General features: G+C 42.5%; 1 protein-coding gene across 1 annotated transcript in view; it reads right to left on the bottom strand.

The window, feature by feature from the left end:
• Nucleotides 1-23,175, bottom strand: part of arid1ab (AT rich interactive domain 1Ab (SWI-like)) — a gene marked incomplete in the record, with an annotated part of 91,880 nt that continues 68,705 nt past the window's right edge. The window contains 9 exon segments of the mRNA XM_034235179.1: nucleotides 1-2,015; nucleotides 5,302-6,387; nucleotides 6,918-7,048; nucleotides 7,608-8,400; nucleotides 9,965-10,061; nucleotides 11,404-11,523; nucleotides 12,820-12,949; nucleotides 13,213-13,388; nucleotides 14,543-14,669. Of these exon segments, the coding sequence (XP_034091070.1) occupies nucleotides 1,320-2,015; nucleotides 5,302-6,387; nucleotides 6,918-7,048; nucleotides 7,608-8,400; nucleotides 9,965-10,061; nucleotides 11,404-11,523; nucleotides 12,820-12,949; nucleotides 13,213-13,388; nucleotides 14,543-14,669 (3,356 nt within the window).

Consider the following 23,175-nt stretch of genomic DNA (forward strand, 5'->3'; position numbering starts at 1 on the left):
AAACGTCTTACGAAGATTTAATGTACATTTATTCTTAACACGTGGAACATATAGTATAAAGATTTCATACTGAATAAATGATATTCATTAAGCCAAAAAAAAGGGGGAAAAGGGAGGAATTTACATCAAGTTTTTAGCTACATCATCTGAAATACAAATATGCAGAATCCGCATCACTGGAGAAAAAAAATGAAAAAAATAAACAAAAAAAATAAAAAATGGTTTCTTCATCAAGGTTGTCATTTTATGGGAGGAGCTCAAATGGATCATGATTTTTGTTATATTTCTCTAAAACCCAGTCTGTTGAGGAGGAGGAGGAAGTCAAGTAATCACATGACTTGATGCAAAGAGGAGGGGGAAACTCGTCAAAGATTAAAAACGGTGAAGAGCAACAGAAGAAGAAGGATAGAGAGGTGTAATGTACAACATCATATTTACACGCAGCTCGGACTGCATCTAGCATCGAGTCCTAAAGAAGTGACTTTTTCAATATAAGGGTCAAGTCATACAATCAAGGGACAAAGAGTAAAGAGGTCGGGGTGTTGTAGGTTCACCAAACTTTGGGGGGAAAGCCGTTGTTTTTCTCTCTTTAATAATAACTAAAACTGTCTTTTAAAAACTACAGTTTGCTGCCAAGCCAGCGTATCTCAGTGTGAAACAGTATTATTATTACAGTATGTTTACAGTTCTTAAAGGTACAGTACAGAAAAAAGTCCTACAATCTAGGCCTCCCCATGGCAGCCAATAGTGTGGTTTCTCTCCTGTGGAGTAAATATAGCATCCAGAGTTTTACAGCAACACCACAGTCCATAATATCGTTTAGTCCGTGCCCCCCCCCCCCCCCTCCCCCTCTGCCGACCCCCCCCAAATTCACTGTAAACGAGACAGCAACTTTGGTTACAGTTTTTTTTTTCTAGAGTTTTTTTTATATCTTTTAATTAAAAAACAAAGTCCTTTATTCGCCCCGCCCCCCGTCGCCCCCCCCCCCCGTCGCGTCCTATATGCCCGATGTTGATTTCTGCTCTTTTTCAGAAAATCCACAGCTACTTCATGATATTCCTTCCTTTTTAGTGAGAAGCAGGAGAAAAAGGGGGAGGGGGGGTGAGGAGGTGAAAGGGGGGGAGGAGGAGGAGGCAGAAAAAACAGACAGTGGAATCCGAGGTGATTTTGCATAAATAAAAAAAAAAAACAACAAAAAAAAGTCAGTTTTGCTCTTTTTCACTCGCAACAGACACACCGAACAAAAAGGGGTTGTTGTTGTTTTTTGAGGAGGAGGAAGTCGGGGAGCGAGAGGCAGAACGGAAACCTCCCCACGGCTGTCATGACTGTCCGATCAGGAAAAGTACGTCACAGATCACCTGGGTAACGGAGGAGTTCATGAGGGGGGAAACGGAGACGTCCAGTAGCCTCGACTCGAATAAAGTGAACTCCGAGTGGTTTTCCTCCACCTTCGCGAGGGCGTGTAGCGCTCGGGCCGCTCGCCGCATCATGTCCACGCTGGTGGGCTCGTACTGATGACCCGTTTGCATCATGGAGCTCTGGTTCTGCTGCTGGTACTGAGTGGCGGCCAGACTGTCCTCCAGGAAACCCAGAAGATTCCCCACGCTGGCTTTCTGCACCGCGATAGCCCGCGCCGCTAAGCTATCTCCCCGCGCCAAGTTAGCCAGAAGCACAACGGCCATTTCTCGACACACGGGAACTTTTCGCTCGCCGACTAAGCGAACCAACGATCCGTACAGTTTCTCCAGGCGGCTGAAAGGAGGCGTGGCCAAGATGAGATCCACGTTGTTGTCCTGGATGCTGAGTTTGCTGAGAGTTTCCAGGACGAGTCTCTGCGGGGAAAGAGAGCTGAGGGGTCCTAAAGTCGGGAAGGGATCGAGAGCTTCGGCTGACGGACAGACGGCCCAATGGAGCAGGCCGTCCAGCAGAGGCAAACAGATGCTTTCTGGGTAAACTGAGAGGTTCAGCTGGCCCGAGATGTTGGAGAGCGTCACCAGGCAGTTCTCACGCAGAACCTGTGGGGAGAAAAGGAAAAAACACTTTTAAAAATAGACAATGCAATGCATGAAGAAATTGCGGTGTGAATGCTGTATGCTGACATCTGATTTAAAAGTTGTGTCAAACGAATAATGTCGTAAAAGATGTGTAAATCTAATCTATAAAGTTTGAATGAAGTTTACAAAAACCTGTCCTCACTGCACCACAGTGTGATTAATCTCTAATTTAGAAACACTTGCTAATCATTGATAAATGTAATTCATAATCCTCATTCATATATCAACTTGTTGACTTGCCAATGCCATTGTATAATGTTTTTCGGCTGCCTTTTGTTGAAAGACGCTACATAAATAAACTTGCCTTGCATATCCGCCCTCTGAGGGTATTCTCTAATCACCCTCTCAACACTCATCTATTCACTCTAGCTTTCAAACTCTGATCAACAACCCCACTTGTCTTACGCAGCGTCCACACGGCGGCGTGCGTTGAAGCTTGCCGGTGGGCGTGTCTGAAAGTCGACCAATAACCAATCACATGAATCTCCCGCCCCGGACACACAAGCACGGTTTGATTGGCGAGAGCTTGTACTGGTATATCAATCAATCAATCAATCAATGTTTATTTATATAGCCCAATATCACAAATGTTACATTTGTCTCAGTGGACTGCATATGATTTGATTGGCTGACGCTTCCGCCGAAGCTTCAAAAGTAGAACATTGCTCAACTTTTGAAGCAAGTAAAGCGAAGCGACGGAACCACAATGCAGTTCGGCAAAACGTGGCGTCACCCCATTCAAAGTGAATGGGCACGTCGCCGTGTGGACGTGCCGTTAGGACTACTGTTTCTGTCTTTTTGTTTTCTTTGTACTAGTGTTGCTCTATGTCCCTCCCCTCTCAAGCACGCTCTAAGTCCCTCCCCTCTCAAGCACGCTCTAAGTCCCTCCCCTCTCAAGCACGCTCTAAGTTCCTCCCCTCTCAAGCACGCTCTAAGTCCCTCCCCTCTCAAGCACGCTCTAAGTCCCTCCCCTCTCAAGCACGCTCTAAGTCCCTCCCCCCTCAAGCACGCTCTAAGTCCCTCCCCTCTCAAGCACGCTCTAAGTCCCTCCCCCCTCAAGCACGCTCTAAGTCCCTCCACTCTCAAGCACGCTCTAAGTCCCGCCCCTCTCAAGCACTCTCTAAGTCCCTCCCCTCTCAAGCACGCTCTAAGTCCCTCCCCTCTCAAGCACGCTCTAAGTCCCTCCCCTCTCAAGCACGCTCTAAGTCCCTCCCCTCTCAAGCACGCTCTAAGTCCCTCCCCTCTCTCGTCCCGCCCCTCTCTCGTGCACGCGCTAGCTGCCAGAGCATGTGAGAAAACGAGAAGCATGGCTGCAAGTGGGAGTGCAACTGCCGCTGCGCCTCGGCTTGTTGACAAAAAAGACGGCAGAAGCTAAATTTGGAAGTATTTGAGCGATATCTCTGACAGTGAGGGCAAGCCTACGGACTCCACGAGGCCTGTCTGTGAGACATTTATTAATGTTATTTAATACGAACTCTTGTCATTTATTGTTCTCATTGTTAAAAAGTGTGTGTTCTGGTTCTGGTGTGAAATAAAGCACAATAATTACATTTAAGACTGTTTCCCTTTTTTTAAGAAAAGTATCGAAAAAGAATCGGAATCGCAATTCTTGACTTGGTATCGAAGCCAAAATGTTGGTATCGTGACAACACTACTTTGTACTGTTTCTGATTTTATGTAAAGCGTCTTTGAGCACTAGGAAAAGCGCTATAACAATCCAATGTATTATTATTAATCCAATTACTTGTATATAGACTGTTCTGCACTATTTCTATTATATTATATTTACTTGCGCTATAGAGAGGCGAAGTCCCTCCCTTTCCGGTGGAACTCCTTATTTCGGAAAAATCATGCATTGAAGTCAATGGAGAGAGAAAGATTATCTTTCGATCCCGTTTGAATTGTGCCACGAATTACACATATGATGTTTGTCAATTTGAGAGCCAGCAAGCGGGACCGGGATTCTGGGATTTGTAGTCTTTCTAGTTGTGTATTTTTCATAGACTTATATTTCAACAGTTTTACGACAAACTGACTTTTTTGACTTGGAAATAATTTTTTAAGATTGACCAACATCATATGTAGGGCTGCTCAATTAATCGTATTTTAATCGTATTTTAATCGTATTTTAATCGCGATTACGATTACGGCTTGCAACGATTACGAAAACAACGTAATTGAAATAAAACGATTATTTTTTTATTATTCTTAAAATTATTATTATTATTTTTTGGTTTTTCAGTTGAGTTATACTTAAAGTTCAGGGTAATCAACTGTTCAAAACATTCTGTTAAAAAAAAAATCCAATAAATTGATGTTTTCAAAGTAAATGGATAATCGTTTTTAATAATCGTGATATCAATTATTGACCCAAATAATCGAGATCCTGGTCTCAAGTACAGGTGGCAATATCGTCCCCTGCCTGCGCTCATCTCTGAAACCAGACCATGTAAACAGCCTGGTGTTTATTGCAAAACATCTTTAAGAGATGACATGAGCAGCCCTACCAGCATTTGCCATGGTGGCCAAAACATTTTTATTTGGTCTTAAATTGTAGTTCAACATTTATTTCCTGTTACTTCTGGAGCATGACGGTTGGCCAGACTTTAATGTTTAACTGAGTGGAATATGTTGAATATGTTTTACCAAAATGTTGGCTATATGTTAAGGAGTTTTCAGGTTGCACTGCAACATGTTTGTTGATCTTGTTTATTGGTATTTATTATTTTGATATTTTTTATTTAAATGTAGACATGAATGTATAATTTATTTTGTATTGGTTTTTCAGTTGGTTACCCTGAACGTATAATTCAACAGTTAAAACGTTCAAATTATTATTTGTATTTGTTTTAAAGTACAATAAATGGATGTTTTCAAAGTCAATGAATAATCGCATTTAATAATCGTAATTACAATTATTGACCCAAATAATCGAGATTATGATTTTTCCTATAATCGAGCAGCCCTAATCATATGTGTAATTCGTGGCACAATTCAAACGGGATCGAAAGATACGTTTTCTCAATACATACTTTTTCCGAAATAAGGTCCCATGGAAGTAGATGGGCGGGACTTCGCCTCTCTATTGTATCTGTTTTATTTTGTTGCTCTGTTAGAGGAGCCTGTGACCCATCTACACTGTAGCTATGAACACATGATAATAAAAGCCTTGAATCTTGAGCCATTACCCTCATAAATGAATACCCACGCTAATGTATTAAAGTACGTTAATTATTCTTCCACAAACCTCCAGGCAGTCCCACCACCACTCGTCCCGTTCACAGCTCACTCCTTCATCCTCCTCTTCCTCCTTTTCGTAGGTAACGGGCGCCTGCTTCCTCTCGGGGTGCCTGTGGTGCAGCAGCACGAGGCGGCCCAGCAGCAGCAGGAGGCCCGGGTGTTTCGACATCTCCAGGTCGTTTCCCGGCACGAAAGAGAGGCTCCGCAAGATGTTCGAGATGCAGATGGAGCGGCGAGAAAGCGAATCCTGCCAGTCGGACAAGGAGCTGAGCGGCCTTTCGTCTTTGCTGTGAGGCTCGTCTTCCAGGATCTTGATGTTGCGTCGACTCTGCATTTCGGGGTTAATACTGAACAGATATTTCCCGTTTTCTTTCTGCTCTTCGGCGCCTCCTCGAACCACTTCTTCCGTGACGGATCCAGGTAGAGCGAAAAGGACGTCGTCGATAGTGGCGGTGACGGGAGGAATAAGAGTAGGCGGCGGTTTCTCCGTGTTTTCCGACTCGTCTCTCGTGCCCACCTTCTTGCGGTTCTCGCTGTTCGTCGTCGGTTTGCGTTTCCGCAGCTTCAGGAGGTCCGATCGGCTCTCGAAGTGCGTCTGGATGTGCTCCGTCGTGTCTCCTCCGCCGATGCTCCAGTGGGTCAATCCGCTGTCGAAACTCTGCCTCTGCAAAGACGCCAGATTCAGCAGGAAGGGGTTTCTCTTTCGCACCACTTTGAGCGGGAGTTTGTCGAATTTACTCGCCTGTTTGGGCTTTTCCGAGTCAGAGTTCTGCGAAGTGACGGGTTCTTTAACAGGTGACTCTTTCTCCTCTTCCTCGTCCTCTGAAGACGGCTGTTTCTCCTCCAGCTTCACCTGAACCAGCGACGAGGGAACGACGACTTCCTCTGCCTCCTCCTCGTCGTCTTCCTCGTCTTCTTCGTCCACGTCCATTTCCTCGGAGATTGGGTTTTCGTCCACGTGGTCCTCGGCGGCGTTTGGGTCGATGAGCGTTCGCTGGCCGGGGTCCCCCACTTCGTACTCCTTTAAGATGCCGAAGATCTCGATGAGGCAGCGTCTGAAATATTCCACCACCAGCTCCAGGAAGCCCGGCAGCTGAGGAGCAGAAAGAAACCAAAACTATAAACTCACTGCGAAACTCCTCTCAACTACTAAAGCACTAAATGGAAAGGCACCATCATGTCTGTATAGTGTGTATAGCTGTGTGTGTATTGCATGTGCACCGTCCTGTGTGTGTGTGTGTGTGTGTGTGTTAAACAAAAAAATATATACAAGCCAGAGTGCTACATTTTATGGTATTTAATTTTATTGTTTTCATTGTATTTGTATTGGTGTGTTTTGTTTGTATCTATATTAATTGTATTTCACATTCTGTCTGTCTGTGTGTGTGTGTGTGTGTGTGTGTGTGTGTGTGTGTGTGTGTGTGTGTGTGTGTAGGTGTGTGTAGGTGTGTGTGTGTGTGTGTGTGTGGGTGTGTGTGTGTGTGTGTGTGTGTGTGTGTGTGTGTGTAAGTGTGTAAGTGTGTGTGTGTGTGTGTGTGTGTGTGTGTGTGTGTGTGTGTGGTGTGTGTGTGTGTGTGTGTGTGTGTGTGTGTGTGTGTGTGTGTGTGTGTGTGTGGCGCGTACCTGGCACAGGTTGAAAGTAGTGATGCTGTTGTCGTCGTACAGCAGGATGTTGATGGTGTCCAGAGCCCAGGTGCTCTCAGCCAGTAATCCTGACTTTAGAGACATCATCACTCTCCAGGCCTCAGGGGTGCCTGTGGAAAGAGAGGAATGAATAAGTTATACTCTTAAAGCTCAGGACATTTATATAAAAAACATGTCTATGAAGTGTTTTGCTCAAAATACCAAACAGATCATGCATTTTAGACATCCCGCATATCCCTCTGTTTCAGCCCTGTTACTAAAGTGCTGATTACACATACTCTCTCCAGTACAGTACAGGTTAGCTCTGAGTGCTAGCGATGCTTGCTAATGTAAACAAAGACCATATTAGGTCCAAAGCACGTCAGGCATTGTTTCTGATAGCAACAATTCTGATAGGCCCGTGGGTCTAAAGCCCGCCCACATTTCAGATATTACGTCATATCGGACGCAAATCCGTTTTTAGAGATGTGGGTATGGAGGAAAAGAGTGAGGGGTTTTGTTTTCTGACACTTTGTGAGTTCCCTGACACACCGGGGACACATATTTATGTATAATGGGAATTAAAAAAGTGCATTTTGCATGATAGGAGAGCTTTAAAACCTGTTTTTTTATTATTATAATTATTATTTATCATTAACAATGAGTTAGATGTAAATAAAGTCTCAGTACCGATTTCTTTGACGGTGAGTCTCCTTCGGGGCTTCAGATGTGGCTGCGATGCTTCCACAGATCCGGGGGGGAAAGCCACGTCTCTCCGGATCATCGGCTGCTGAACGGGGGCGTGTCCAATGTGAGAGGCGGGTATCGGGGGTCCTGCTTTCTGTACTTTGATGCCCGGGTGCATGTACGGAGACTTGCTTGGCGACGTCCTACTCTCCATGGGTCGTGGCATTGGCGTTGGACTGCTTCCCTGAGGAATGTGGTTCTGAGAGGTCTGATAGGTGGACGGTAGGGGGCGTGTCATGGGGGGTCCGGAGCCCCCGGGGCCAAAAGGAGGCTGCCTCTGATGACCCGGCCACTGACCACCATCGTGATTCATCCGCTGGTCTCCTGGCATCATTTCCTCTGAGCGATTCATGCCGTGATACCCGGGGTTTTGACCCGCTCCTTGTCGATTTGGGTAATTATAACCCATTTCGTTGCGTCCCTGCCACATGGGACCCTGGGGGCCTTCGGGGCCCGATGGCATGGCGCTCGCCATCATCTGAGGAGGCATGGGAGACTGGGAGTTTGGCCCTGAAGACGAGGGGACGCGCTCTCGTCCGAAGGGGAAAGGGAACTGGTTCTGGGGACCTGGGGGTCTTCGTTCTCCTCCAGGATACGCGTTGTACTGGTTGTACATCTCCTGTTGGCCCGGGGGCCCCGAGGGCTGGGGGCCCGGCTGACCGCTGTAGTTGTACATTTCCCCTTCGTGGCGCTTCGCAGGAGGGCCGTAACCCCCGTCTACTGGACGCTTGTAGTTCTGTGAGGAAAGAAAACCAAAATAGTCATTAAGAAAATTAAAATAACAATATATATTATTTCACATTGGAGGAAAAAAACAAAACATTTCAATTATTTCAGGTGGGTTCTCAGTCTGAAGACATGTATCTGATCCATATTGTCTTTACACAAACAAAATACCTTTATGATGATATGTTTACTACATTTCCATAATAAAAAACACCTGCATCCTTTGGTTTAATAACTTTATTGCTTAATGCCATCAAGGACAAGACATTAATCTTTTTTCTATATCATGTTCTAATTACATTTTCATGTTTTTCTTTATTTTGCCAAATTGTGATTGTATAAAATCTTTAAGGACCCCTGTTGAAACCAGATGGTTAATCTCTTTTATTAAAGGTCACCTATCATGCTATTTGTAGGCAATAGCATAGGTCTCAGATATATAAAAATATATAAAAAAGATCACCCATTCTAGCCATGCCTCATATCCCTCTATTTCCCTTCCTGTTTCAAACGTGCTGATTTGGGGATAAAGCTTTAGGAGGGGTCTGAGTTCATGCGGGACCCGGCAGCTACTGTCTAAACTAAATGCTGCCGTGATGAAACGCCATATCATGGATCATCAAGGATTCTCTCTGAAACAGTTTGGAGCTCAAAGGCTTTCTCTCTTGCCGGTTATACCACAAGGTGAGTTCCTTTTTACTTCCTGCTTCTTCACACACATGCTCTCCAGTACAGGTTAGCTCTGAGTGTTAGCGATGCTAATGTAAACACCGACCATATTACGTCCAAAACAGTCGGGCATTGTTTCTGATAGCAACGTTTCTGATTGGGCCGTGGGTCCACATTTCAGATATTACGTCATATCGGACGCAAATCTGGATCAGCTCCGTTGTTCCCCGTTTTTAGAGATTTGGGTACGGAGGAAAAGAGAGAGGGTTTTATTTTCTGACGCTGCGTGAGCTCCCTGACGCACCGGGGACACATGGTGATGGGTCGAGGACATCAAAAAGTGCATTTTGCATGATAGGTTCCCTTTAAAGAATGTCCCTACTTGAGTATCTTAATCAATAAAACAATAATTATGGCTTAACACATTTTTCTGTCTGATTATTTTGTAATTCTTTACTTAAAATATTTGGCTAAATTGTGCTATATTGAATAATAATCGTATTATCTTTTGGACCCCCCCTTGAAACCAGATGGTACATCTCAAGGATTTATTCCAAACAAGATTAAAACATGTATGGCCTGCCTCTGTTCAATAGGATGCAAACACAGGTAGGTAAGTGTGCGTTGACCGTCTTCTGGTAATGTTGTATTGTTTTGTAAGCGTACTGTTCAATGTATCATAGGTCCAATTCATAGTGACTTTGTATATTATATATTAAAAAGTTTTAGCTTGTATTGTCAAAATGACACTCATACGGTCTGTTATGTGTGATTGCACCATCGGGAATGCTTGGAATTTCGCTGTACTCTGTGTAGTGACAATTAAGGAATCTAATTTGACGCATTTATAGTTAAATATAAGGATAAATAAGATGGAATAAGAGCGCTGAACAAAATGTTCTCACCGGCTGCTGCTGAGGATACATTCCTGGCTGCTGATTGGGATACGGGCCACCAGGGGGCGCTCCTTGGCCTGGATACTGATTGGTGTAGGACTCATGCCTGGAAAAAAACAATAACAAACCATTATATTTCACCTTTCATCATCACAGTCAACAACACTGTAATCCTCCTGTCTTTTTAAAAGCGATAACGAGCAAGATATCTTTAAAAAAAACATTTCTCTCCTTAAAAAAAATACGGTACATGTTCCGGTATTAAAGTAAGAGTAATACCACAGTGTAGTAAAACAACCTGCATTCTATATTTTACTTACAATTACAATTTAAAAGCACTCATTATGCAGAGTAGCCCTTTTCGTAAAGAACAAAACAACAATGAATTCCATCCTGTGTTCATCGTTTTAATTCCGCAGCTGGAAAAGGTAAAGCTAATTTAAAGTGGACCTATCATGCTATATTGGAAACATATTGTAGGGCCATACCTATACAAAACTGGTTGTGAAGTTTTGTGCTTAAAATAGCAAACAAATCCCCCATTGTAGCCATTGCTCATACCCCTCTATTCCAGCCCTGTTAATGAGCTAATGCCTGATCAGAATTCTGCCGGAGATAAAGTTAAATTCTGCTGTGATAAAACGCCATCCTGTTCTAAACCACATCAAGGATTATTTCTGAAACAGTATGGAGCTCAAATGCTTTTTCTCTTGCGGGTTTATCACAAGGTGAGTTCCTTTTTTCATTTCCTGCTTTTTAAAAACACATGTGCTCTACAGTACAGGTTAGCTCTGAGTGTTAGCGAGGCTTGCTAATGTAAATAAAGACGTCCAAAACACGTCAGGCATTGCTTCCGATAGCAACTCTCTGTGGGTCCGCCGCCGATTTGACGTCATATCGGCAGCAAATCTGTATCCGCTCGTTGTAGCCCCGTTTTTAAAGATTTGGGTACGGAGGAAAAGAGAAAGGGTTTTTTTTCCTGACGCTGCGTGAGTTCCCTGACGCACCGAGGACACATATTGATGTATAAAAGACACTGTTATACTTCCAGGTATATTTATCCAATTTCATTAGTTGATTTAATTAAAAGAAAATGTATAATATGAACCAAAATGTAACAAATCTTATCAAATTAAAGTCAGCTAAATGTAGCATAAAATGGAAAACAAACAAGAAATTCTCCACAGATTATTTGTTAAGAACTTTAAAAGGTACATGCAGCAACATGTAACATTTAATCAGGTTAATAAACACAAGGAGGTCAAAGGTAAAAAATGAAATAAAATAAATAATGGTTTCTCTCTGACAGATATATATATACAAGACAACTGAGTCGATGCAACAATATAAAATATACAATTAAAATGTATGCTTTGTGAATATTTTCTTAAAATGCAAATAAAAAATGGAAATACTCAGGTTGAAGTACTCGTCCTAAATGTACTGACCGTTGCTGTGGTGGGGGGCGGCTGGGCGAGTACATCCCAGTTTCGGCTCCTGAAGGCATCATGTTGGGCTGAGGGGCTCCGGGGCCCATGCTGCCTTCAGGGCCCATGCCTGGCTCCTGTCTGCAAACACAACAAACAACACAATTCATTAGAAACGTCTCATCACATTTTATTCAACAAGTACGACGACGACTTCTTACATGTTGAACTCAAATACCTGTACTTTCTACTTCTTACATGTTGAACCCAAATACCTGTACTTTCTACTTCTTACATGTTGAACACAAATACCTGTACTTTCTACTTCTTACATGTTGAACACAAATACCTGTACTTTCTACTTCTTACATTTTCCAAACAGGCTGGTTACTTTAGTTTGAATGTGTGTTTGGTGGCGTGATCATTATTATTTAGAGTCATTAGCCGCTTTCACACCAAGTACTTTGCCGTACTTAGTTCCCAGCACTTAGTTCCCCCATGGAACTCAGAGCCGATCGCGTTCACAACGGAATAAGTCCCTGAGGGAAGATTACGCAAATGAAGCCGCTGACGTCACTTCTTCTTCTTCTTCTGCTGCTTTGGGTTTACTGGCAGGCCGCAAACCACTTCACGGCGTATACTGCCACCCGGAGTCCCTGGAGTTGGGAAGGCTTCAGTAGAAGCTGCTGGGACTCCCAGCAGCTTCTACTGAAGCCTTCCGAGTAAATCGCCAGAGCGCCGACACCTCCTCATCTCCACCCCCCATGTTTTTTTTTGTGTTGCCATAAGTTAGTCTCTCTCCGTTGGTGCGCTGGCTAATGCTAATGCTAAGAATGCTAATGCCAGCAAATAAAATGGCGGCTTTACAACACTTTTCCGAGTTTTACGGGGCGTGGTTTGCAATTCGCCCAGCCAATCAGAAATTGGAACTTTTTTCTCCCCAGGAAAGTACCTTCTCTCTAGCAGGCACTAAAATGGGGGTAAAAGTTCTCATGAACTAAGTTCTCTTTTTGGTGTGAACGCAAAATCCCAGGAACTATCGGAACTAAACGGGAAAAGTACTCCGGTGTGAAAGCGCCTATTGCGTGCCTTTTGATTTGAACACGATCCGTGTATCCATCATTTCCTGGTCTTCTCTAAAGAAGAGGGACCAATGGAAACGTTGTCATGTTGCCGTTGTTCAGCATGGAAACATTCATTAGCTAACAATGACATTATTGTTCTATGAATATAAAGGGAGGTCAGGTACTCTTTAAAGCAGCTGCTAGCTATGGGTACTTTTTACTGAAGTACATTTCAAAGCCTCTTTACTTTGACTTGAGTAAAGAAGTTTAGTCAGTACTTTTTAAACGCGAGTATCTGTACTTCTACTTGAGTACAGGATGTGTGTACTTTTGCCATCTCTGGTTAATAATGCCAATAACTCAGATTATTTACCTTCGGTCATATCCATAAGGGTACTGTTGTCTCTGGCCCATCTGCATGTTCCCCATTGGTCCTGGGGGGCCTCTGTTATACTGCTCTCCCATCCCACTGTTGGGCCCCGGCTGCATGAACTGCTCTCCGGCTGAAAACAAGGGAAACAATCACAGATTATAATAATACCTTTCATTTTGATAGCGCTTTTCCCAGTGCTCAAAGACACTTTACACAAAATCAGAAACAGCAGAAAGAAAACAAAAAACACAAAGAGTAGTCCTAATCCAAGTGCGAGTAAAGTAAGATAAGAAGTACAAATATATCAAAAATATACATGAATGTAAAATGTGTGATTTTCCGGTCGACAGAATTTCATAGTGTTTTATTTGTTCTGCTTTAGGTGTCGCTCACCTTTCCTCATACCACCAAAGGGGTCTTTGTTTGTTTCGTAGGGGCCCATTCGAGCAATCATCTCTGGGCCCGCCATGCCGGGTTGATAGCCCTGTGAATTGGGGGTCAGAGCGTTTCTCCTGGAGAAAGCGGGGTCTCCTCCGTCAGCAAAAGGGTCCTGCAGACTCACACTACTCCTAAAAAGAGAGAGGAGGAATACAGACATGATTTTACTTCTTGTACACAAAAACCACCAGACTAAAAGTAAAGTGCCCCGATAAACATTCAACTGTTTGTCATCTTGCAATCTACTTATTTATATAAATAGTTATGCACCGCAATAAACCGTATTTAGAGATATGAAATACTATGTGGGGAATATTTACTGTGTATATTCTACAGTTCTTTTTAAGAAAAATATACTTTTTATTCCATATAGTGTTTATGTGTTTTATTGCAGTCATTTAAGCCACAAAAACTTAATTTAAAGGTGGAGTAGGTAAGTTTGAGAAACCGGCTCGAGTGCGCTAGAATTTGAAAATACACAACGGGAACAAATCTGCCACTTCCTTACAGAGCCCCTCCTCCAACACACACGAACGCGCACATGACCAATGAGGGCACGAGATAAGTTTGTGCACAGATGGAAGGCTGACAGGCAGGTAGGCCATCCAGTTACTTTAGCCGGCTCAGATGATTGGTCGTGCTTTTTACGGCTTCCACAGATGAAATTTATTTATGGATTTGTCAAAGCACTTCAGATATCCATTGCTATCGGGACGTTAAGAGCATTCCATGGAATATAAAAAAGTGTATCTCGAGCCGGTTTCTCAAACTTACCTACCCCACCTTTAAAGCATTTTTTTTTAACTATTATTGTGGAAATTATTACTACTACAATTACTTTTTTGAATTATTGTATTTATTATAATTATTAGTGTTTTTAATAATTATGTATTTATGATTGCATTTCAAATTTTCTATTTATTTCTATCTAATTTATTTTTTTATATTTTATTTTTTGAAGAGTGCTCTTGTATCCTACGTCTTTTTTTCTACAGTGTATACAAGTATCATAGGCAATATTTATCATATTTCAAATATGCCTCACTTCTTTGTAAAAAACAAAGAATAAATCTGTTTTTCTTTCTCAATTATTACTCAATTTTGTACACGTATTAACACGCCGTTTAGTTGTGTGTGTATTTTAACACCTTTCCACTACACCACTGTTTTCCTGTGTGTTGTATTTTATTATTTCCTGCAGCACGGATCACTTTCATTTCAATCTGATGACTCCTGATATCCCAGAAACACGATATATATTATATATATATTTCTAACATGGTACCTGGCTCCGGGCATTGGAGGCAGCTGGGGGGTGGAGGCGGGGGTGGGGGGCTTCAGGTCTCCCCCCTCTGCCATGGAGCTGCTGGTGGACTGAGGAGTCTGGGGGCCCTGCAGGGATCCAGAGCCAGCTGAGGAACAAGGACACACACTCAGTTAGTGCTTAGGACAGGAAAAAGATGTGTGGGTTTTATTATTTACATTTTATAACACACATAGATCCGAATACACGCATGGATATTAAAAACACCACATTTCTAACAACCAGAAAAAGCGTTATATAGAACATTATTTTTGTAACTTGACAGATATTGCCTGTATACAGGGAAGATAATCAATATAATAAAACATTTTTACTGCATTCTGGATCAATTCAAAAGCACCATTAAGTGTCACATTTGAAAGATCCCACACTAGCAAAGAACACCATGGCAGCCGCCAGACTCCTCACCCACACCAAATCATGGCATCACATCACCCCGGTCCTCAAAGAACTCCACTGGCTTCCCGTTTCTCACCGCATCCACTACAAACTCCTGGTCCTTACTTACAAAGCCCTCCACCATCAAAAAGCATATCTATGTATAAAAAAAATATTCAAACAATTATTTGACTCTGTATTTGGTCCGATCTGGACTTTAATCAGCGGCCCTTCGGTTCCCAAGCCAAGTCTCAACAGACTCAACTACTAAAAAGGACAGAAATCATCTTGGTTTGAGTTATCCTGCAGGATTCAGAGAACATCCTTTAACTCCAGGCATAAAAGGTGAGCGTTGCTGGTGGATTGTGGGTAAACTGAGCCCTGCAGTGGGGCTTTCAGGGAACACACGCTGCTTTCAGCAATCCTAAATCCCATTAAGGTATTTCTGAGCGCAGCACAGAGGAAACACAGGTCGGTGTCAAGCTGACTGGATTTGTTTGTGTGTGTGAAGACAGCAATAGAAAGTGTTGAGTCTTACGGCTCCATCACAGCATGACATAGACACCCCCCCCCCCTTTGAGTAACCAGGAAATAATGATCTAAAACATGACTCTGATGTTATCAAGCTGGTGAAAAGGGTAGAAGGCATTGAAGTCCCTGCATAGCCCCTGTATCAGGAACTATCCAGTCGCCCAGTAAATCCCCAAATTATCAATTTAAAGCATTTTATATTCGTTATGCCATCATAGTAACAACCATAAAAAGTTACATTTAACATTATTTCAGTACAGATTTGCGGGAAAATATTCATAATGATGAAATTTGGATGCAGTTTTTTGAGATATGTTAGGAGACATGAAGTGTACCATCTAAAGATCCGACCAGAGTTTCCGTTAGCTTTGACCGGTAAAAATATGCTGAAGACCGGCAAATCTAAATCTCTCGGGTCAAAAATACTTTCCCCTTAGCGCAATACCGCATCAGTTGCGCCACTTATGTGACAGACAAGAAGAGTCAATTCTAAAGTCTAACACGTAATGTGGAGAAAGAGATGTCCTGGATGGGTTGATTGTGCGTTGATCTGTTGGTAATGCCTCGGGGTTCCGGTGGGCATGTAAACAAATGCATAATGCTGCGCTATACTTTGCGGCCTCACCCGGTTGCATAGCGACGCTTATTGTTTAGGTGTCTTTTAATAAGCAGGTAGTCATATCATTAGCTAGAACTAGCTGGATCTGATCGATATGGACATAAACGCAAGTAAAGTCTAATCTGACGAGAGAGAGAGATCAGCCGGTGAGCGAAACACACACTTCAGGTTAGAATATCACACGGAGCTATTTTAATCACCTCTCAAACTACCGTAACTAGTTATAGATATGTTTAGTTTTACTGTCGGGGCACTCTGGATCCGCGAGCTGCATGATACTGACGGGCTGTCAGGAGAGGGAGAGAGCTCCGTTTATTATTCCTGTGTTATTGTAAATTACTGAACGCTTTTGAATAATGTAGTTAATCTACTATAATTAGTTTGTTTAATATCGAATCATAGCAATTAGTTTTAAAGCTCAATAAATAACAAAGAAGACCTTTGACCGGCACTTTTTTCATTTTGTCCGGAAGATTGAAACTTTAACGGCAACGGAAACTCTGGATCCTACAATACCTTACAACATGTAATCTTTATACTAAGTATTGCTTAAAGTTAGGGTTTAAATATGTCAACTTAAACGCATAAAACGAACGCAGTTAATCTAGAAACCTTAACGCGTGGCACAACAAAAAAAAATCATTGTCAGACTTCATGCCAATAATTAAGAAATCACGTCATAATAAAGTAAAAAACTTTATTCAAAGAAACAGTATTCCTTCACTACAACACCACACCTGTATTTGATTCATTTCCCTACAAAAAAAACAAGTAGATACTAGTATTTAAAACTTGTGATGAATCAAAACAAGTTAAAAAAAGACGGCTGCCTGACCTGTATAGACAGCCAGTGTGTGTGTGTGTTATTGTTGGTGTGTGTGTGTGTGTGTGTGTGTGACATCTCATACTTTACACTATCACTATTAACACGCCAGTCGGATGACTCACAGGTTCCCATTCATTAAACAGCCACACACACAGGCAAAGCGGGGTCAGTTGAAAGTCACATTTAACACACACACACACACACACACACACACACACACACACACACACACACACACAACACACACACACACACACACACACACACACACACCAACAACACACACACACACACACACACACACACCACACACACACACACACACACACACACACACACACACACACACACACACACACACACACACACACACACACACACACACACACAACACACAACACACACACACACAACACACACACGACCAACACACACACACACACACACACACACCACAGCCACACACACACAACACCACCACACACACACACACATACACCACACACACACACACACCACACATCACCACCCAACACACACATCCACACACATCACAGCACACAACACACATACACACACACACACACACACACACACATCACACACCCAGTTTCAGTTGCAGGTTCACAATGTATTCCATTTCTCACATCACTGTCTCCTCTCTTACACACAGACACATTACTCCAACTCCCTCCTCCCTCTGGGCAGGGATTTCCCTCCACTAAAGATGAAGGGGGAAGGGGAGGAGGAGGGGGATGTCGTAAGGATGGAAACAAAACGAGTAGTCACACACAGAGAGAGAGAGAGAGAGAGAGAGAGAGAGAGAGAGAGATAGAGAGAGAGAGAGAGAGAGAGAGAGAGAGAGAGAGAGAGAGATAGAGAGAGAGAGACTTTTACACACTCATTCAACCCCATTCATCATTTCTGGCTCAGCACTAATCTCCAGGGAGCTCTGTAGCCCTGGGCCGGGGGGGGGGGGGGCATCACTATCGCCAAATCACCTCCTCCTCCCACCCTTCCTCCCCCCCTTCCTCATTTCTAACTGCAGGGCTGATGCCAGCTGACGGGGTCCCTGATGTCTCCTGTATCGTTTCCCCAACGCTGACTCAGGGTCTGACAGCAGCACATGGTCTCTGCTGGCAGCTAAAAAATCGAGTCCCTCCAAAACAAACAGCTTCCAGGCGTCACACCCCCCCCCCCCCCCCTTTAACCTCTGACTGACTGCCAGTTCACACACACTGACTTTTAGTATCCGACATTCATTGGAAGATTTGGCATGATGCAAGAAACACTGATGATAGGAGATTAAAGACGACACACTCTGCTCATGTTCAGGTGTATATCAGTATTTAGTGTCTCTACTTTAAAGAGTCCTCTCCTGCTGATGTTCAGGTGTATATCAGTATGTAGTAACTCTACTTTAAAGAGTCCTCTCCTGCTGATGTTCAGGTATATATCAGTATGTAGTGTCTCTACTTTAAAGAGTCCTCTCCTGCTGATGTTCAGGTGTATATCAGTATGTAGTCTCTACTTTAAAGAGTCCTCTCCTGCTGATGTTCAGGTGTATATCAGTATGTAGTGTCTCTACTTTAAAGAGTCCTCTCCTGCTGATGTTCAGGTGTATATCAGTATGTAGTGTCTCTACTTTAAAGAGTCCTCTCCTGCTGATGTTCAGGTGTATATCAGTATGTAGTGTCTCTACTTTAAAGAGTCCTCTCCTGCTGATGTTCAGGTGTATATCAGTATGTATTGTCTCTACTTTAAAGAGTCCTCTCCTGCTGATGAAAAAAACATGACTTATAGTGAAAACCAGCCTTGAATGATGGGATAGTAGACTAAAAGCTTTAGGAATCCAAACTATAACATATAATAAGAACCCTGTATCAAGATTGATGCAAAACAAGTGACATTTTACCTTTTTAGAGAGGTTTAGCACAAAAAAAAACTTCTGGGGTCATTTGGGTGGATTTGCCATTTCTCTGGAACCCATTGGTCGATTTTGATGATTGACATCTCTTTTGAACCGTTAGAGCCAATAGAATCGAAGGGAAAGTTCCACATACACGTTACCATTGAGAAGTGAAAGCTATGCGCAGGCAGTCGAAAGCTATCTTACGCTCTGAAAACTGAAAGCTAGGTTTATTGCTGATGGATTATCAGAAATCATTTCAAAGTGACGGACACATTGGATTAACCTATGGATTAACCTTCAGCAGCGTTTTTATCGTTTTAATGCCATTGCACACGACTTTTGATCAGAACAACAGCAAAAGGTAAGACATATTTCCTCCGTAATGCTACGTGTTAAGTCTGGTTTTGTTTCCCATGTCGCGTTATGATGATGTGCACTAACCTCCAGGGAGCTCTGTAGCCCTGGGCCGGGGGGGGGGGGGGCATCACTATCGCAAAATCACCTCCTCCTCCCCCCCTTCCTCCCCCCCTTCCTCATTTCTAACTGCAGGGCTGATGCCAGCTGACGGGGTCCCTGATGTCTCCTGTATCGTTTCCCCAACGCTGACTCAGGGTCTGACAGCAGCACATGGTCTCTGCTGGCAGCTAAAAAATCGAGTCCCTCCAAAACAAACAGCTTCCAGGCGTCACACCCCCCCCCCCCCCTTTAACCTCTGACTGACTGCCAGTTCACACACACTGACTTTTAGTATCCGACATTCATTGAAAGATTTGGCATGATGCAGGAAACACTGATGATAGGAGATTAAAGACGACACACTCTGCTCATGTTCAGGTGTATATCAGTATTTAGTGTCTCTACTTTAAAGAGTCCTCTCCTGCTGATGTTCAGGTGTATATCAGTGTTTAGTGTCTCTACTTTAAAGAGTCCCCTCCTGCTGATGTTCAGGTGTATATCAGTATGTAGTGTCTCTACTTTAAAGAGTCCTCTCCTGCTGATGTTCAGGTGTATATCAGTATGTAGTGTCTCTACTTTAAAGAGTCCTCTCCTGCTGATGTTCAGGTGTATATCAGTATGTAGTGTCTCTACTTTAAAGAGTCCTCTCCTGCTGATGTTCAGGTGTATATCAGTATGTAGTGTCTCTACTTTAAAGAGTCCTCTCCTGCTGATGTTCAGGTGTATATCAGTATGTAGTGTCTCTACTTTAAAGAGTCCTCTCCTGCTGATGTTCAGGTGTATATCAGTATGTAGTGTCTCTACTTTAAAGAGTCCTCTCCTGCTGATGTTCAGGTGTATATCAGTATGTAGTGTCTACTTTAAAGAGTCCTCTCCTGCTGATGTTCAGGTGTATATCAGTATGTAGTGTCTCTACTTTAAAGAGTCCTCTCCTGCTGATGTTCAGGTGTATATCAGTATGTAGTGTCTACTTTAAAGAGTCCTATCCTGCTGATGTTCAGGTGTATATCAGTATTTAGTGTCTCTACTTTAAAGAGTCCTCTCCTGCTGATGTTCAGGTGTATATCAGTATGTAGTGTCTCTACTTTAAAGAGTCCTCTCCAGCTGATGTTCAGGTGTATATCAGTATGTAGTGTCTCTACTTTAAAGAGTCTTCTCCTGCTGATGTTCAGGTGTATATCAGTATGTAGTGTCTCTACTTTAAAGAGTCCTCTCCTGCTGATGTTCAGGTGTATATCAGTATTTAGTGTCTCTACTTTAAAGAGTCCTCTCCTGCTGATGTTCAGGTGTATATCAGTATGTAGTGTCTCTACTTTAAAGAGTCCTCTCCAGCTGATGTTCAGGTGTATATCAGTATGTAGTGTCTCTACTTTAAAGAGTCCTCTCCTGCTGATGTTCAGGTGTATATCAGTATGTAGTGTCTACTTTAAAGAGTCCTCTCCTGCTGATGTTCAGGTGTATATCAGAATGTAGTGTCTCTACTTTAAAGAGTCCTCTCCTGCTGATGTTCAGGTGTATATCAGTATGTAGTGTCTCTACTTTAAAGAGTGCTCTCCTGCTGATGTTCAGGTGTATATCAGTATGTAGTGTCTCTACTTTAAAGAGTCCTCTCCTGCTGATGTTCAGGTGTATATCAGTATGTAGTGTCTCTACTTTAAAGAGTTCTCTCCTGCTGATGTTCAGGTGTATATCAGTATGTAGTGTCTCTACTTTAAAGAGTCCTCTCCTGCTGATGTTCAGGTGTATATCAGTATGTAGTGTCTCTACTTTAAAGAGTCCTCTCCTGCTGATGTTCAGGTGTATATCAGAATGTAGTGTCTCTACTTTAAAGAGTCCTCTCCTGCAGATGTTCAGGTGTATATCAGTATGTAGTGTCTCTACTTTAAAGAGTCCTCTCCTGCTGATGTTCAGGTGTATATCAGAATGTAGTGTCTCTACTTTAAAGAGTCCTCTCCTGCAGATGTTCAGGTGTATATCAGTATGTAGTAACTCTACTTTAAAGAGTCCTCTCCTGCTGATGTTCAGGTGTATATCAGTATTTAGTGTCTCTACTTTAAAGAGTCCTCTCCTGCTGATGTTCAGGTGTATATCAGTATGTAGTGTCTCTACTTTAAAGAGTCCTCTCCTGCTGATGTTCAGGTGTATATCAGTATGTAGTGTCTCTACTTTAAAGAGTCCTCTCCTGCTGATGTTCAGGTGTATATCAGAATGTAGTGTCTCTACTTTAAAGAGTCCTCTCCTGCTGATGTTCAGGTGTATATCAGTATGTAGTATCTCTACTTTAAAGAGTCCTCTCCTGCAGATGTTCAGGTGTATATCAGTATGTAGTAACTCTACTTTAAAGAGTCCTCTCCTGCTGATGTTCAGGTGTATATCAGTATGTAGTGTCTCTACTTTAAAGAGTCCTCTCCTGCTGATGTTCAGGTGTATATCAGTATGTAGTAACTCTACTTTAAAGAGTCCTCTCCTGCAGATGTTCAGGTGTATATCAGTATGTAGTAACTCTACTTTAAAGAGTCCTCTCCTGCTGATGTTCAGGTGTATATCAGTATGTAGTGTCTCTACTTTAAAGAGTCCTCTCCTGCTGATGTTCAGGTGTATATCAGTATGTAGTAACTCTACTTTAAAGAGTCCTCTCCTGCTGATGTTCAGGTGTATATCAGTATGTAGTGTCTCTACTTCATGTCTCCATGCTTTAATGTTCAAAAAGCTCTTTATTTTCTCATACTGTCTGTGCTGCAGCACCTCTTTTCACCCTCTGTCTGAAACCAGAGCCCAGTCTGCTCTGATTGGTTAGTTGGCCGGCTCTGTTGTGATTGGTCAACCGCTTAGAGATGTCCCGCCCCTTAGTCTATCACATACAATGCGTTTTGAAAAGAAATTAAAAAATTTAAAAAGCATGAGTGTTATATAGTGATGTCACTTTGACCCTGAATAAAAAAAAAAAATTAATTAAAGTGATGTTTATATGTGCCGATTATCCCGCTGAAGGAAACATGTAAGTATCATAAACGTTTGTTTACCAAGAACCGTATTTATAATTTCCGGTTCATCCTACAAAAACCTTACTGCCCCACTGAACTGCAGTGTGATTCATCTCTAATCTCACATTGAGAAACACTTGCTAATCTGGAGCCCATTCATTGATACATTTAATTCATAATCCTCATTCCCATATCAGACACCGCCCCTTTCAACCCCTTTAACCTGTTCAGCCCTGAGCCTGTTTTTCAGGCCTCAGGCTCGAAAAGGACATGCCCAGAACTAATGACTATAACTTCACTTCTAAAAGGGGAAAATTAATAATCTTTTTTCTCAAAGCAATGATAAACCTGTGAGTTGGATGTAGAGAAGTCAGAATCAATATAGATATTTTTATTTTAAAAGTAAATTCAGATTGAACATAGTGAATAAATGATAGTGTCCGTCCAAAAAAAAACATGACTTATCGTGAAAACCACCCTTGAATGATGGGATCGTAGACTAAAAGCTTTAGGAATCCAAACTATAACATATAATAAGAACCCTGTATCAAGATTGATGCAAAACAAGTGACATTTTACCTTTTTAGAGAGGTTTAGCAAAAAAAAACACTTCTGGGGTCATTTGGGTGGATTTGCCATTTCTCTGGAACCCATTGGTCGATTTTGATGATTGACATCTCTTTTGAACCGTTAGAGCCAATAGAATCGAAGGGAAAGTTCCACATACGTTACCATTGAGAAGTGAAAGCTATGCGCAGGCAGTCGAAAGCTATCTTACGCTCTGAAAACTGAAAGCTAGGTTTATTGCTGATGGATTATCAGAAATCATTTCAAAGTGACAGACACATTGGATTAACCTATGGATTAACCTTCAGCAGCGTTTTTATC

This window comes from Gymnodraco acuticeps, unplaced genomic scaffold, assembly GCF_902827175.1.
Source record: "Gymnodraco acuticeps unplaced genomic scaffold, fGymAcu1.1, whole genome shotgun sequence".
Taxonomy (NCBI): domain Eukaryota; kingdom Metazoa; phylum Chordata; class Actinopteri; order Perciformes; family Bathydraconidae; genus Gymnodraco; species Gymnodraco acuticeps.